General features: G+C 43.9%; 1 protein-coding gene across 6 annotated transcripts in view; it reads right to left on the reverse strand.

Moving 5' to 3' along the window:
* Positions 1–2,037: 2,037 nt before the first annotated feature.
* CKAP5 (cytoskeleton associated protein 5) overlaps positions 2,038–15,449 on the reverse strand; it is a 113,864-nt gene continuing 100,452 nt past the window's right edge. For all 6 annotated transcript variants that reach the window (XM_043582413.1, XM_043582409.1, XM_043582410.1 and 3 more), the window contains 9 exons: positions 9,527–9,706; positions 8,858–9,045; positions 8,030–8,105; positions 7,133–7,321; positions 6,907–7,044; positions 6,328–6,411; positions 6,073–6,232; positions 2,854–3,005; positions 2,038–2,750 (listed from right to left, as the gene is read on the reverse strand). In XM_043582413.1, coding sequence (XP_043438348.1) covers positions 2,505–2,750; positions 2,854–3,005; positions 6,073–6,232; positions 6,328–6,411; positions 6,907–7,044; positions 7,133–7,321; positions 8,030–8,105; positions 8,858–9,045; positions 9,527–9,706 — 1,413 coding nt within the window. In that variant the 3' untranslated portion in view covers positions 2,038–2,504. The remainder of the gene's footprint in view (positions 2,751–2,853; positions 3,006–6,072; positions 6,233–6,327; positions 6,412–6,906; positions 7,045–7,132; positions 7,322–8,029; positions 8,106–8,857; positions 9,046–9,526; positions 9,707–15,449) is intronic.

Genomic DNA, 15,449 nt, shown 5'->3' on the forward strand with positions numbered 1-15,449 from the left:
AGAAGATGTACGCAATGACATTACTTGCCTCAGTAAGGTTTTGAGGAGTAATTTAGGTAACGTGTATGGTGTACTTAGCCAAGTGCCCAGTACCTGGTAAGCTGTGCATAAATCACGGCCGCCTGTATGCTCACTCCTGCCTGGTGTGATCAGAGTTGCTCTGCCACTCCCCTCCTCTGGCCCCTGCAAATAGCACGTTGGTGGGGTTGTTGCTTCCTGGGATTTCTACTCACGTCATCGTTATCAGACCCGAGCAATTTGTTTCTCTACGAAATGGGACCTAGAGGGTGTATAAGTAGATTCAGAAAGGGTTTGGACGAATGTCCGAGTCCTAAGAGTCACAGCATGTTCTCGAAGGTTGCTCCCGGCAGAGGTCGTTGGTCTGGGATGGAGCACGGCGGACGCACCACTGCCCCTCTGTGCGGCTCCGCCGAGTTTCCGGCTGCACCATGGCCCGCTGCCACTCCTGTTCGGTGCATCTGTGGCTGGGGAGTGAGGCACCACAGCCTGCAACAGGCACAACACTGAGTGTCAGCTGGCGTGAGATGCCGATCACTTGATACTTCTCTGGGGACTGTGCTGTGAAGTCTCATCCCTGAGCTCGTTGGGGGAAGAACATGGATGCCACCATGATCACCATTTGTGACCTAGAATCTTCGACTAAGATCTATAAACCTCATGGTTTAGAGTGGGAAGGGACTGAAGGTAAGTACTTTTGTCCCTTCCCTCCTCTTTATTTTCCCTTCCCGTTTTTCAATACTTTCAGGAACAGAGAATTGGGACTGAGTTCCTTTGCCCTTGTTTGGTTCTGGTTGACCAGAAAGCAGGGGGAAAACTGGGAATTCAGTGAGTTTGCAGGACCTTGGCGGCCCAGAGCTTTTTTAAAATTTATTTTTTAACGTTTATTTTTGAGAGACCAAGACAGAGCGTGAGTGGGGGAGGGGCAGAGAGAGAGGGAGACAGAATCCCAGGCCGGCTCCAGGCTCTGAGCTGTCAGCACCGAGCCTGACGCTGGGCTTGAACTCACGAGCCATGAGATCGTGACCTGAGCCGAAGTCGGATGCTTAACGGACTGAGCCACCCAGTGCCCCCAGCCCAGAGCTTTTAACCAGATTGGGGAAATGGATTAAGAATTCGAGTATCCCACCTCTGCTTTTGAAACAAGGGTACACATTCTCAAGATCGCTTCCCTTCAACACAGCTGTCAGCATACAAATCGCTGACCCAAGCACAGCCACTCTTTCCAGATACCTTGTCCTAGCACAGCAGCAAACTAACTCCTCGGTCTTCCTTCCAGGGAGCGCCTACTCCCACGTTCCCACTGCGGGGGCAGAGGCGAGTGTGATTCCAGGCAGCACGGGGGCCACCTGAGAACCACACTAGAAGCAACTTTCCACCAGCCTTTCATTTCTTGAACGCCAGCTGAGTGAAAGGTAGTCTAGAAAAAAGTTCCTTGACCCCATTGGCTGCCCAAGAAGTTGCCCGTGTGAATCCAGAGCCTCTTAGTGCTAAAGGGTTTTTCTGACTGTGGAGGGGGGCCCTGGGGAATTTATCCTGGAGGAGACTCCTCTGTTCCCTTTCTGGTCCTCAGACTGAGCATGAAGCAGCTGTGGGTTTAGACTCAGACGCCAGAAACCAGGCAGGAAGCTCCTGAACGTCCCCCACCTCCTTGAGTCAGATGCTCCCCAATCCAGTCCCCGTGTGAGAGGCACCGCGGCCCGGCCAGAATGGGGCCCATCTCGCGTGCAAAGTGACAGGAAGCCCGAGAGCTCCTTGGAACCACAGTGCTGGTGGGAGGGAAGTCATGACCAGGACCTCAAAATGGGGAAGGGACTCCTCTGCTCTCCTGGGGGCTGCAGGTGGAAAGCAGGAAAGGTGCTCTGCTGCTCCTCCCAAGGGAGCAGAAGCCCAAGCCTGTGCACCCAGCCCCGGCGCTGCTCCGTGAGGGGGCCTCCCTAACCGTTCTGTGGGTGCTGGCCGGCCGGGCCCAAGAACCGATGACAGAGCTGCCCAGATACGGAGCATCTTGGGAGACAGTTCTAGTTAATGCAAACTTTATTTATAAAAGACTCTTAAATTAGTTGTATCATGCCATGCATTCATACAGAATACAGTGACCCTTCAGGGCTACAGGGAGAAGAGCTCACAAACTCAAAGGAAAAACTATTAAAGTTTCTAATAGTTAAAAGCTAGGAAAGATCAGGACGACTTTACAAATGAGCAGTTAAAAATAAAAGACAAAGGCTATGGAGACTAGTCGGAGCTGAGAGGAGGGCAGCTGTTTACAAGTCTGTACACTAAACTACTACACGGACAGTCTTCTAGAGGCAGGGCGCTGGCGGAGAAGCAGAGTATGTACAACGACTCGCGCCGCGGCGGCTCCTCCCGGACCTGCGGTGTGTGCAGCCGGCCAGTCTGTGTGCTAGGCCTGCCGAGGCCCTTCGACTAGGAGGACTCCGAGTTTAGTGAACTGAAGCTGCGGGGTGCCGGGGGCTGGGGCGGCTTCACTTGCGACTGCTCTTTATTCTCTCCAGTCTCTTTTTCAAGTCGTCAATGTTAGCCGTGGAGGACGAGGACGTGGTCGTGGTTCCTGAAGAGTGAGTCTGGTGAGAATCCAGGTCCAAGTGCTGGTGCTGCTCCCGGGACTCCCGGAGCTGAGAGAGTTTGCTGTGCAGCATGTCTGTGGAAGAGGCAACCGTGGGAACTGCTGGTTTGGAGAGCAGAGAGGTCAGCGGAGGTCGGTCATCTTGCTGTGGAGACAAGGGGAGACACTGGTCAAGCGGGTCGGTGCGCAGCTCTGGAACGGCAGCGGCCACTCCGTCCCCGAGCCACACGGAAGGAAAGGAGCGGTACCTTTGTATTGTCCAGACCACACCGCTGTCGGAGGATTTTGAGTCTTTCCAGGTAGACCGACGGTCCCACCTCCTCTCCGTTTGTGTTACCAATGGAGGACACTGTGCTTGTGGGAGCAGACATACACGTGACCTCCGTCTGAGGGGAGATGCCTAGAGAGGAAGTGTGGAAAGGACACTCAAATGTACCCACGTCCCACTTCTAGACTGGCCTGGTTGATCTGCCACCACAGGGAACGATTTGGGACCTAGATATCGCCATTATAAAGACTGAAAAATCCAGAAGAGTCCATCTGGAGTTGGTGATAAAGGGTGCTCTGAAATACACAAGATAAGCTGAGCGAGAGCTTCAGGAGTCAACAGAGAAGAGCAGACTGTCAGTTGGGCCGGCCATCTACATCTGGGATATGAGGGGTTGGATCTTGTGACCCTACGCCTACCTGGGCCATCCAAAAGGCCCACGCCACTGCTGGGGCTACGGGAAGTGTCCAGCCGAGGAACCTAAGGACTTTAAATGTTGGCAACGATTAGACGAGGTCTGGACGAGGTGACACACAGGAGGAAGTGCTTATTCAAACTGGGGGAGAGAGCAGGAGCTGAAGGCTACAGTGTATTCAAGGGGAAGAGGTGGAAACGGAGGTGTCCTACAAACACCCAAAGAAGGGACAGGAACGGGAGCATCTGTCACCCCAGCATGGAGAGCAATATTCTGGCAGGAGATGGGGAGAAACCAAAAAAATCCGTCACAGTTCTTAAATTCCCGAGAAGGAACAATAACAAAATGCAGGCATTTAAAACACCCAAAGATAATGCGTTACAAGATGCATTATCTAAACCAAAAAGATAAGGTCCTGGGACGACAAACTTCCTTACGGTAAACCAAAGAGTCGCACAAAAGATTCCTCTAGGAAAATGGGAATCCCTAATGTAAACGTGAGGAGAATGCTCTGACGGAGAGTGAACAAAGAAGGACGTGAGAGTCAGCGGCGAGGGACGTGTGAATGCTTTCCACACAAAACCGCTCAGGCATCAGTGGGGACACGCACGTGTGTAGCAAATGTGCTGTTCAGGCCCAAAGTATCGAATGTTGGATGTCACCAGAGAGGACTCTGGGAGTGAGAAAAGGGGGCTCTACCTCGACCAAGCAAACTATGGTAGGTCCGCTTACCACTTCCAACACCCCACATAACACAGTATCTACTAGGTTAATTGTTCGGCGTCTGTCTCTACCCTTGTGGATTATTTATTAATTTATTATCTATTATTTATTTGTTAGTTTACGTATTTGAGACAGAGAAGTGGGGCTCATTCGAGGCTCGTGTTTATACCCAAAGCAGGGCTCGAGCTCACCAACTGTGAGATCAAGACCTGAGCCAAGTCAGATGCTTAATGACTGAGCCACCCGGGCGCCCTACTCTGGTGGATGTGAAATTCTAGCAGAGGCTTCTCTCTGTTTGCTGCCTGGCACACACAACAGTACTTGCCGAGTGATAGGAACGAAAGCTTCTCTGAATGTTAAGCTGAAACATTACTTCCCCACATTGGAAAAGCCAAGTATCTGCAAATTACTGCTCACAGGATCTAGAGACAAAGGAAGACCTTGAAGGTGTCAGTTATAGAAAAGAGCTGTCAAGGGTCTTATTACACCAAAAGAGAGATCTCTGTCACCATGCAGAGAAGAGCTCTCACATTTGTCCTGCATCTAGTTCTCTGTGAGTTCCATGAAACTCCTCCTCTAACATTCCCAAATTTGTTTGCCTGAAAAAACGTGTTCCTTTGTGGTTTTCACACTTGATCTTAGCCAAAAGGCTGAGAAGCCATCCTTTGTGGTTTTCAGATTCCAGTCATGTTCTCTCTCACCACGTATCTTGCTAGGCTGAAGCTTCAGTTATATTCTCTGAAATTATTTTTCTCTTCTTCTCAACACCTTAAATTATGCATCTCCAAGACCTTAAGATGTTTTTTCTTGAAGTGTAATGAGCAGAATGTCTACATATGGACGTACCGTGGTTTGCTTGATCAAGGGGTGGGGAGTAGATGACAAATTTTAAGGAAGGTCTCACTGAGACAGTGGTGTCTGGACAAGGATCTGATGGAACAAAGAGAGCCAGTCACAAGACCATCTTGTGGAAGAGCAATCTACATGTAAGAAACGGTTGGTGCAAAGGTCTAAGCAGGTACATAAATGCCTGGTGTGTTCCGGAACAGCAAGGAGGCTGGTGGGGGCTGGAGTATTCGGAATGGGAGTCGGAGTGGGTAGAAGACGCGGCTCTAGTGGTGGCCTTACGTGTAGGACCTCGTAGATCTCTAGAAGGCCTTTTGCTGAGAAAGGGAGAGCCTTTGGGAAACATTTGAGAAATACTGTTTTGGTGCTACGCATGGAAATGGGAAGGCGACAGTGGAGGCAAGGGGTCAGCATGAAGAACAGTGCCATAAACCAGGTGAGCGATGACGACTCTCACACCAGAGCAGTGGCCGTGAAGGTCATGAGAAGAGTGTGTGGATTCTGTACATGGTTTGCAGGCAGAGCCAAAAGGATTTCCCGACAGAGAGGAAGACAAGACTCAAAGGCTCTGGGTCTAAGCAAACTAGAAGGACAAAGTTGCCATGACCTGAGATGGACAAGAAAGGAAACAGCAGGTCTCCTCCTGGCTTGGAGGAATATCTGGAGCTTAGCAGTGACATGTTGAGTTTACAATGCCTACTAGAGACCCAAGTGGAGGCATCATGCAGGATGTATCTGTTGGGATTAGGAAGAAGGTCTGAGCTGGACCCAAAACAACACTGGGCCTCTCTGGCACGTAAACGGTATCTCAAGTGATGAGACTACATGGATTAGTTACGGGAATGAGAGTAAGAAGAGATGGTTACCGACTGAAGCCTGGGGAGCGCCAACATGAAGAGTTCAAGGAGAGGAAGAATCGGAGACCAAGAAGGAAGAGGCCAGGAAGGCTGCGTAGGAGGAGACCAAAGAGAGCATGGACAACTAGAAGCCCAGAGAAGAAATGGTTTCAAGGGCAGGGAACACTGTCCTTGTCAAACACTGATGATGGGTCAAGTCAGGTGACAGAGGTGACCACTGTCTGTAGCCATGTGAACATCGCTGGTGACCATTAAATATTGAGGGGCACAGGCATTAATTTAAATGTGTCAAAGCCTCCAGTTCCTGAGCTGGGAGATATTTTGAACTCATCCCTGAAGCTACTAGAGGAAACCATACCTGTTGATGAGGGAATACGGCCTTTGCCTTCTCTCTCCATCTCAATCACCCGAAGGCCTCTTTCAACATAGCTCTGGAAGAACTGGGAGGAATTTTTCAGAAATGGTTCAATGTCAGCATCTGAATATTTCTTCTTATATTCATATAACTCTGCTAGGCCCTGGTTAATAAGAAAAAGGAAGAGGAGGGAGAAATTAGTCAGTGGCCCTTCTCTATAAAGCAGAAGCCCATTTGGCTAGACCCTTTCCCTTTTACCTCTTTGGTGTTCTCTTTAGAGCCAATCTTCTTAAAAATCTCAGCCAAGAAATCATTCACTTTGGCCTTTGATGATTTTTCATCCTGAAATTGAAAGGCACAAAGGACTGGCTAGACCTGAGTTATTAATTAGGAACCCCCCATGGTTGGATAAGAACTAAAGATATCTCAAAATCCAGACCTTACTGGTATGTTCCTGTGGCTAACAGAAGCATCAATGTCTACAGTGGAAAACACTAACATTCTGAGTTACTGAATGCCTCCAGCTGCAGCTTTTCAACTAAACTTGAGTAGGAAGGACCTTGGCCCATTCCTCCCTAATTAAGTAGAGCTCACAGTGGATTTATCTGGCAACCAAAGCCTTAAGCACAAGTACAGAAACCTTTCTTAGGGACCAAGAGGCACATGGTTAGAACTAGTTCATATTTGAAAACTTAAAGGTGGAAAATGGTTATGACACCTCAGCAGGAGAGTGGTCCCATCCCTGAGCCTTAACCTTAGACCCTCAGAAAGATGGGTTCCAGCGTTTACATCTGTGACAGGATCACCACCCTTAGTCTTTCGAGTCAGGACACTTACTATTCGAGATGCTCCCTTTTCTGTTTCTTTATCAGACTTGCTCCCGGTCTGGTCCATGCTGTGCTTCATCATTCGGCAGAGGTGGGCCTCCAGCTCAGATTCGTTCTTGTTGTCAATCATTGTTAGGTGGTCTAGGATCTGTGGGAGACAGACGCGCATTGAAATGGCAGCAATGGCGTGATGTTCTCTCAAGCTCCCTCAGGGACCAGCTGCTGTTCTCACATACCTTGGGCCCTTTTAATTTGCATAAAGTGTGCAGCAGCGTCTTTAGGGTCCTTATGGGAAATTCACTTTTGCATTGCTTCAGTTTCTCTTTGGGGAAGACCTTCATGAAAATATGTATGTCCAGAAGAATTCTGTCCAGATTAATGCTGTTGATGGTATCAGGCAAGAGTCGAACCATTCTCCAGAGACACTATTGGAAAAAGAAACAAAGTTAGGAGGAGTGGCTGAAGAATGAGGATCACTCCTGGTACCATTCACCTGTCCCAAGCTCTGTGGTCACTTCCAAAAGATGGTCAGGGATATAAGTGTGGAACACCACCATGCCTTTTGAGTTCAGCTGCTATAACATGAACAATTTCACTCATTTCAAGCACATCACGGCAAGAGTGTGACCAGCCATCCATGTAATCATCCCCACACCTCCTTCACACTCCCTGGAAACGGGGGCCTTGGTGAGAAGGTATGGAGAATCGGGTGTGGAACCCAACAGTACAGCAGTTCATACAGCTTAACCAAACCTGACCCCAGGACACACACTCAATTACAGTGTAATAACAATGTTATAATGTTGTAGATACGTTCACTTAGGGTTTTCCGTTCAAGAGGCTAAAATATTACAGGACAGGGCTATACTTACTATTTCCCAAAAAGGTGTAACATTTGTCTCATGAAACTAATTGCCTTTTGCTTCTAGGATAATTCGTCTTTCCCTTTTCATTGTTTGAGGCCAAGAACTGTTCAGGCCTGAGCCTGGGGTATAAACTCGAGACCAAGTATATTTTTTTCAGGTGTTCCTTGGTTGATTTGAGTCTATGTCTTACTTTCAACTCCGCTCTCTGCACACTTTAACAAGTATTGCATTTTGGAAAGAAAAGAGATCAAATTATTTCAACTTTACCTTCATAACAAGCTCTGAGAATTTGGGAGAACTGGCTGTTGCTAGCAGGCTGTCTTGGAGCAAAACAAGTAGGGCACTAGAAAAAAAAAATCCCAACATGGTAACATTAGTAAGTTTCAAACGTGCATTCCAATTAAAACCAATAGTTGAAAGGCCAAGTGTAAATATTCTGTATCCATCTAACAAATTGAGAGCCTATGGATCAGGACTGTCTCTGATTACTTGACATTCAGCTATAAAGAAAATAAACATCAATCATTTAAGCTTTCTCAGTTACTACTTGGTAAATGGTAAAGCTTGTCACTATTTTTCATTGTCACTGGTAGCTGAGAAAGAAATGTACCTGAAATGTACGTGGAAGGAGAGGTAATCAACAAACATGATAGTTCTATTCTAGAAAATTCTTTATAATTTTTTTTAAAGTTTATTTATTTTGAGAGACAGTGCAAGTGGGGGAGGAACAGAGACAGGGAGACAGAGAATCCCAAGCAGGCTCTGCACCGTCAGCTTGGAGCCCATTGTGGGGCTCAAACTCATGAAACCATGAGATCATGACCTGAGCAGAAACCATGAGTCAGATGCTTAACTGACTGAGCCACCCAGGCGTCCCTATTCTAGAAAAGTCTTGATGCTGGCTGGCTTACTAAGTTGTTACTAGTTTTAGCTGCTGTCTCGGGTCAGAACACTTTAGGTTCATGAGGAAGAGAAGAGTAATAAACAAACTTATTAGGCAAACCTAAAGTTATAATTGGTCTTAGTGACTTTGGTTTCCATGGGTAGACAAAAGAGAGGCTGTTTCAGGCTCAAATGGTGAGAGCATGGATATACCTCAGGATGTTGGTCTGGTCTGACTTCTCCAGAACCTTCACCACCAAGAGGTTCACAGAGCGGATCACCTGTTGTCCTTCCTCTAGATCTTCAATCCTAGAGTCCAGCATTAAGGTGATGAGGCCATGCATCAGGTCTTTCAGTACTCCAGTGGAGGCCTCCCGGGCAAGGCTTTCTATCTGAAACAGCTATCCAACCATACTTGTGTTAGGTATGAAAGCCAATATATAAAACAAAGAAGATAAATGTGGGTGGCACATTCTAGTAAACAGTTACACTGTATTAAAAAAAAAATGCAGAGTATTAGGGGGAAAAAAACCATCAGACTTCCTCAAATCTCCAGAAATAGCCAAAACTAATTGGAGTGCTTCTTCCTTCCTGTTGTAAAAGTACTTTCTGTGTGAGTAATTATCTGTGACAATGCAACCAGGGGTCCTACCATGCCTAATGAAGACACTGGCAGGAAGCAGAAATCTAGGTAGTATGTAAGCATTCTATTTTGTGTCCTAACAGTAAGGCACCCAACATCTAATGAAAGTAGTCCGTAGTCTGCAAGTAAAACTCTGTAAGTGATGTAGGATTCAATGGAACATCTACACAGATTCAGGTTCTAGAACCCAGGTAGGATGAGACTGAAAAGAAGCTCATGTTCTGTAGAGGTGGCCTTACCGAAATCATGTTGCCAATGATACAGCTATAAAGCTTGATGATCTCATCTTTCTCCAATTTCTCATCTGCCATATGTGTGTTGTAGATGAGTCTTAGCTGCATGAACGTGGCTATCAGAAACTGATCAATATGGCCAGACATAGCTTCAGCTTTGTCTTCCTGTCTCAGGACCTCATCGATCTGGTAACAAAAACCCCAAGATATGTTAACTAAAATTAAAAACAAAAACAACAAAACAACCCCCAAGATACAGTCTCCAAGCTTCATACTTAGAAGTAGCAGGAAAATGTTATGTCTATAATATTTATTAGCAAAGTACTTATAATAATATCTAACCTAGAAAAAAAATCCAGTCACTTTACACATAAATAACTAGTCCTTAGGGATTCAAACACTCAGCAGATACTAACTGAGCAAGATACTGTTAGGTAAATTAGTCACAGATCCTATTGTAAAAGGTTCACTATCTAGAAGATTAGGGAATATAATCCCTATGTTTAAATGTCTCATCTATTAAAGTGAATACCCATCATCTCATTTGATCATTCAACAGCTCTGGAGAATCAGTAAGGTAAGTTAGTAAGATCTCCATTTACTACATGAGAAAAGCAAGGCTCAGAAAGATCAGACTACTTAGTCCAAACTCAAAACTCAAGTTTTCCCACATCCTGATTCTGGTGTTCTTTTTGGTTTGGTACATTGGTTGTCACTAACAGTAAAATGCACTACTGTGGGTAAAACATGTATTTCCCATTCACTACTGTAAAAATACCTTATTTTTATGATTACATAAATACCACCCAGAGACAAACATGTCAATCTTCAATGACCGCCCCCTCCCCCATCTTTTTTAAGAGAGCATGAGAATGGGGGAGAGGGAGGGGGGGGGAAGAGAGAGAGAGAGAGAGAGAGAGAGAGAGAGGCATACACTGGGAGAGAATCTCAAACAGGCTCCACACTTGGCACAGAGCCCAACTCAGGGCTCCGTCCCAAGACCCTGGAATCATGAGCTGAAATCAAGAGTCAGACACTCAACCGACTGACACGCCCAGGCACCCCTAATGACCCTACTTTCCGGCAGGGTTGTCCTATTGTGCAACTCCAGGGAGCACCATTTTGACAGGCTGCAGCGGGAATGGTGCCTGCTGGTGTTGTGGAAGCCAGGAGTCCTACTTTCATTTGCATCTTTATGCGTGTCATACCTCATTGGCACATAGAATTTTATATAACTGGAGCTGTTTAACAACGTTGTGTCAACAAAGACACCATAAAAAATACTTTTTCTCCCCCCAGGGGGAAGCTTACCCTTTTTCTAAGGTAATTAACATTAACAACCTGGTCCACATCCTTTCACATTCACAGAGTCATATACAACCACATGTGCATGCACAAATGGGGTCAAGGTTTAGGTTGTTTATTTTAAAGAGGATTATTGTTCATATACTTCTCTGCATCTAGCTTTTCTAGCACAACAGAAAATTATGAAATTCCCCAAAGGCCACAGGAATAGCTCTATTTTTAAAGACTGCATTAACAGTCCACATATGCATGTGCCAAAGTTTACTCAATTGTTCCCTTACTAACTTTCAATGTGTTTCCGGTTTGGTTATTTTGTTTACTATAAATAAGGTTTCAATAAACATCTTTGTACATGTATCCTAATATACTTGTGTTTTTATTTCTAAAAGAATGATACCTTTCAAATGATGGCATAATACATATTACTGTGTGGTTTTCTTTAAAAAGGCACATTGGGGCTCCCGGGTGGCATGCAACGTCCATCCGACTCTTGGTTTCAGCTCAGGTCATGATCCCAGGGTCATGGGATCAAGCTGAGTTGGGCTCTGTGCTGAGAGTGGAGCTTGCTTGGGATTCTCATTCTCTCTCTCCTGCCCCTCTCCCCTGTTCACACGCAAACTCACGCTCTCTCTCAAATTTAAAAAAAAGGCACTAACATTGCATTTGCATTTCTACATTTAATGCACAAGTACTGTTTTTCCACAAGCTCTACGGGCTGTATGTTATTACGCTTTTTATTTTTTGCCACTCTGATGGCAAAACATGCTACCTTATTGTTACCTTAGGCTCCACGCCCAGTGTGGAGCCCAAAGGAGGGCTTGAACTGATGACCCTGAGATTAAGATCTGAGCTGAGATCAACAATCAGACACTTAACAAACTGAGCCACCCAGGGGTCCCTTATTGTTACTTTAATTTGCATTTTGTGGCAAAGGAGGGCCTGGACCTCTTTTCACATATTTACTGGCCGTTTGGATATCTTGTGTGATTTGCCTATTCACATCCTTCAGTCATTTTTCTATTGGGTTCTCCTTTTCTCAAGAGTTAATAAAAGCTCTGTTTAGTGTAGCTATTAATCCTTTATTGGTCATCTGGATTGCAAATATATTCCACAATATGTACGCAATATACTACTTGTTTACTGATAGTATATGGTAGATTTCTGCAGATTAAAATCTTAAAATTTTATATGTTCAAATGGGTCTTTTCTTATTCTTCTTAGGTTTCCTTCCTTGTTTTTTAATGTTTTCCCCAAGTCCCCTGGTTATTTCAAAAATTTAGGGGGGGTGATGAATTGTTTAAAATTTTCACAGGGTTACTTTTTTGTTTTTTTTTTAATCTCTTCCACATCTATGGTTGGTTCCTTCCTCATTCCTGATACATATTTTGTTCTCTAGTCGGTCTATTAAGGAATTTGTTTTGTTTTACAAGAAACAAATTAAGAGTTGTTATTTTAAAAATCCATCTTAGGGGCGCTTGGCTGGCTCAGTCAGATGAGCGTGTGATTGTTGGGTCTTGGGGTTGTGAGTTCGAGTCCCATGTTGGGTATAGACATTATGAATAAACAAACAAACTGAAAAAATAAACATCCATCTCATGAACTATAGCTTTATTATCTCCTTTCAGATATTTTTTATTTTTTATTTTTCTAACTTCTGATAAGTACTAAGTTACTTCATTTTAGCTTTTTTCTAATAGCAAATGCATTTCAGGCAATATATTTTTCATTTTCTTTCTTTTTATTTTGTGCGTGTGTGGATATCCAATTGTCCCCGTATAATTTATTGAAAAGACTTTCCTTTCCTTACTGTTGAACACTTCAGTGACACATTAGTTATAAATCTATTGTGCCTATATGCATGTGTTTATTTGTGGGTTTTTAAATTCTGTTCCATTGAGTCTAGTTCATTATTTTTATGTCAATATCACATTGTCTTAATTACTATAGCTATACTATACTTAAAAAATTTTTTTTAAATTTACATCCAAGTTAGTTAGCATATAATGCAACAATGATTTTAGGAGTAGATTCTTTAATGCCCCTTACCTGTTTAGCCCATCCACCCTCCCACAACCTCTCCAATAACCCTTTGTTTGTTCTCCATATTTAAGAGTCTCTTATGTTTTGTCCCCCTTGCTGTTTTTATATTTGCTTCCCTTCCCTTGTGTTCATCTGTTCTGTATCTTAAATTCCTCATATGAGTGAAAGTCATATCTATCTTTCTCTAATTTCACTTAGCATAACACCCTCCAGTTCCGTCCACGTGGTTGCAAATGGCAAGATTTCATTCTTTTTGATTGCTGAGTAATACTCCATTGCATATATATATACTACATCTTTATCCATTCTCCATAGATGGACATGTGGGCTTTTTCCATACCTTGGCTATTGTTGATAGTGCTGCTATGAACTTTGGGGTGCATGTGCCCCTTTGAAACAGCATACCTGTATCCCTTGGATAAATACCTAGTAGTGCAATTGTTGGGTTGTAGGGTAGTTCTATTTTTAATTTTCTGAGGAACGTCCATACTGTTTTCCAGAGTGGCTGCACCAGTTTGCATTCCCACCAGTGGTGCAACAGAGATCCTCTTTCTCCGCATCCTTGCCAACATCTGCCCTTGCCTGAGTTGTTAATGTTAGCCATTCTGACAGGTGTGAGGTGGTATCTCATTGTGGTTCTGATTTGTATTTTCCTGATGATGAGTGATGTTGAGCATTCGTTCATGTGTTGGTTGGCTATCTGGATGTCTTCTTTGGAGAAATGTCTATTCATGTTTTTTGCCCATTTCTTCACTGGATTATTTGTTTTTTGGGTGTTGAGTTAGATAAGTTCTTTATAGATTTTGGATACTAACCCTTTATCTGATAGGTTGTTTGCAAATATCTTCTCCCATTCTTGTCGGTTGCATTTTAGTTTTGCTGATGTTTCCTGTGGTGTGCAGACGATTTTTATTTTGAGGAGATCCCAATAGTTCATTTTTGCTTTTGTTTCCCTTGCCTCTGGAGACGTGTTGAGTAAGAAGTTGCTGAGGCCAAGTCAAAGAGGTTTTTGCCTGCTTTCTCCTCGAGGACTTTGATGGCTTCCTGTCTTACATTTAGGTCTTTCATCCATTTTGAGTTTCTTTTTGTGTATGATGTAAGAAAGTGGTCCAGGTTCATTTTTTTGCATGTCACTGTCCAGTCTTCCCAGTACCACTTGAAGAGACCATCTTTATTCCATTGGATATTCCTTCCTGCTTTGTCAAAGATTAGTTGGACATACGTTTGTGGGTCCATTTCTGGATTCTCTATTCTGTTCCATTGATCTGAGTGTCTGTTTTTGTGCCAGCAATATATTTTTCTGAGTTCAGTAGTTTCACTACAGGTTTAGAGGGAAATGCTTTCCTACTATTCACTATTAAGAGTTTTTTGGTTTTTTAATCAAAGGGTTAGTCAGGAGGGTGTTTCATACTTTTTCCAAGTGGCCATTATTTTTTGTGATATTATTTATTAAAAAGTCTGTTGGGTTACCAATAAAGAATTTGGTGAGTATATCTTTTACTACAACAGTTGTTAAGATATAAAAAAATATAGATATTTTCAGAGACTGTAAAATTCTATGTACACATATATTAAGTCCGGTTTACTGTATACTAATACTATTTTATTACGGTTTAACAACGTTAATACAATATACAAATCCTAACAGTACATCTTAATGAAATTCTATACATATGCATCTGTATACCTGCCATTAGAACAAGCTATAGGACACTGGTTGCACCCAAAGCCCTCTTCCTGCCCCTCCAAGCTGGTAAGCTGGTATCCTGCCTTTCACCAGGGGTTACTACTATTCTATCTGGTTTTTCCTTTTTTTTTAAAAAAAAAACATTCTGACCTCTAACTGGTTAAGAATTATTTCATTCCCATGTCCTTATCTTTCATCTACTACATCTGTCCCAATTCTCTCAACCTATAACTTGTCTTTTTATTTATTTTTTTTAAAGTAGGCTCTACACCCAACATGGGGCTTGAACTCACAACGCTGAGATCAAGAGTCGTGTGCTTTACTGACTGAGCCAGCCAGGTGCCCTGCTTGGCTTTTCATTTTGTTATAAACAGAGTATCTTGTGATAAACAGATGTTTTCAGAAATTTTAAAGTAGTAAAAGATTTCTATTTTTTCCTTTATGTTTTTTTGTGTCTAGTTTAAAAAGAAATCCTTACATAATGTGAAGTAAAAAATGTTCTCCTATTAAGTTTTCCTTCTCACATCTAGGTCTTTAATCCATCTGAAATATACTTTGGCGTAGGAAATAGCAATCTAATTATACTGCTGTTCCTGTGGAAGATAACCAGTCCTAGCACCATTTACTGATTAATCCAGCTTTTACCAAGGGATTTTTAATGTCTTTTCTGTTCCTTTTTTTGGGGTGGGGGAGGAGAGAAGTAGGGGGAGAGAGGGAGGGAGGGAGGGGGAGAGAGAGGGAGAGGGAGAGAGAGAGAGAGACAGAGAGAGAGAGAGAAATGAGCACAACCAGGGGATGGGCAGATGGAGAGAGGGACAGAGGATCTGAAGCAGGCTCACCACTGAAAGCAGAAAGCCTGATGTGGGTCCTGAACCCACGAACCGTGAGATCATGGCC

This window comes from Prionailurus bengalensis, chromosome D1 (genome assembly GCF_016509475.1).
Source record: "Prionailurus bengalensis isolate Pbe53 chromosome D1, Fcat_Pben_1.1_paternal_pri, whole genome shotgun sequence".
Classification (NCBI taxonomy): Eukaryota; Metazoa; Chordata; class Mammalia; order Carnivora; family Felidae; genus Prionailurus; species Prionailurus bengalensis.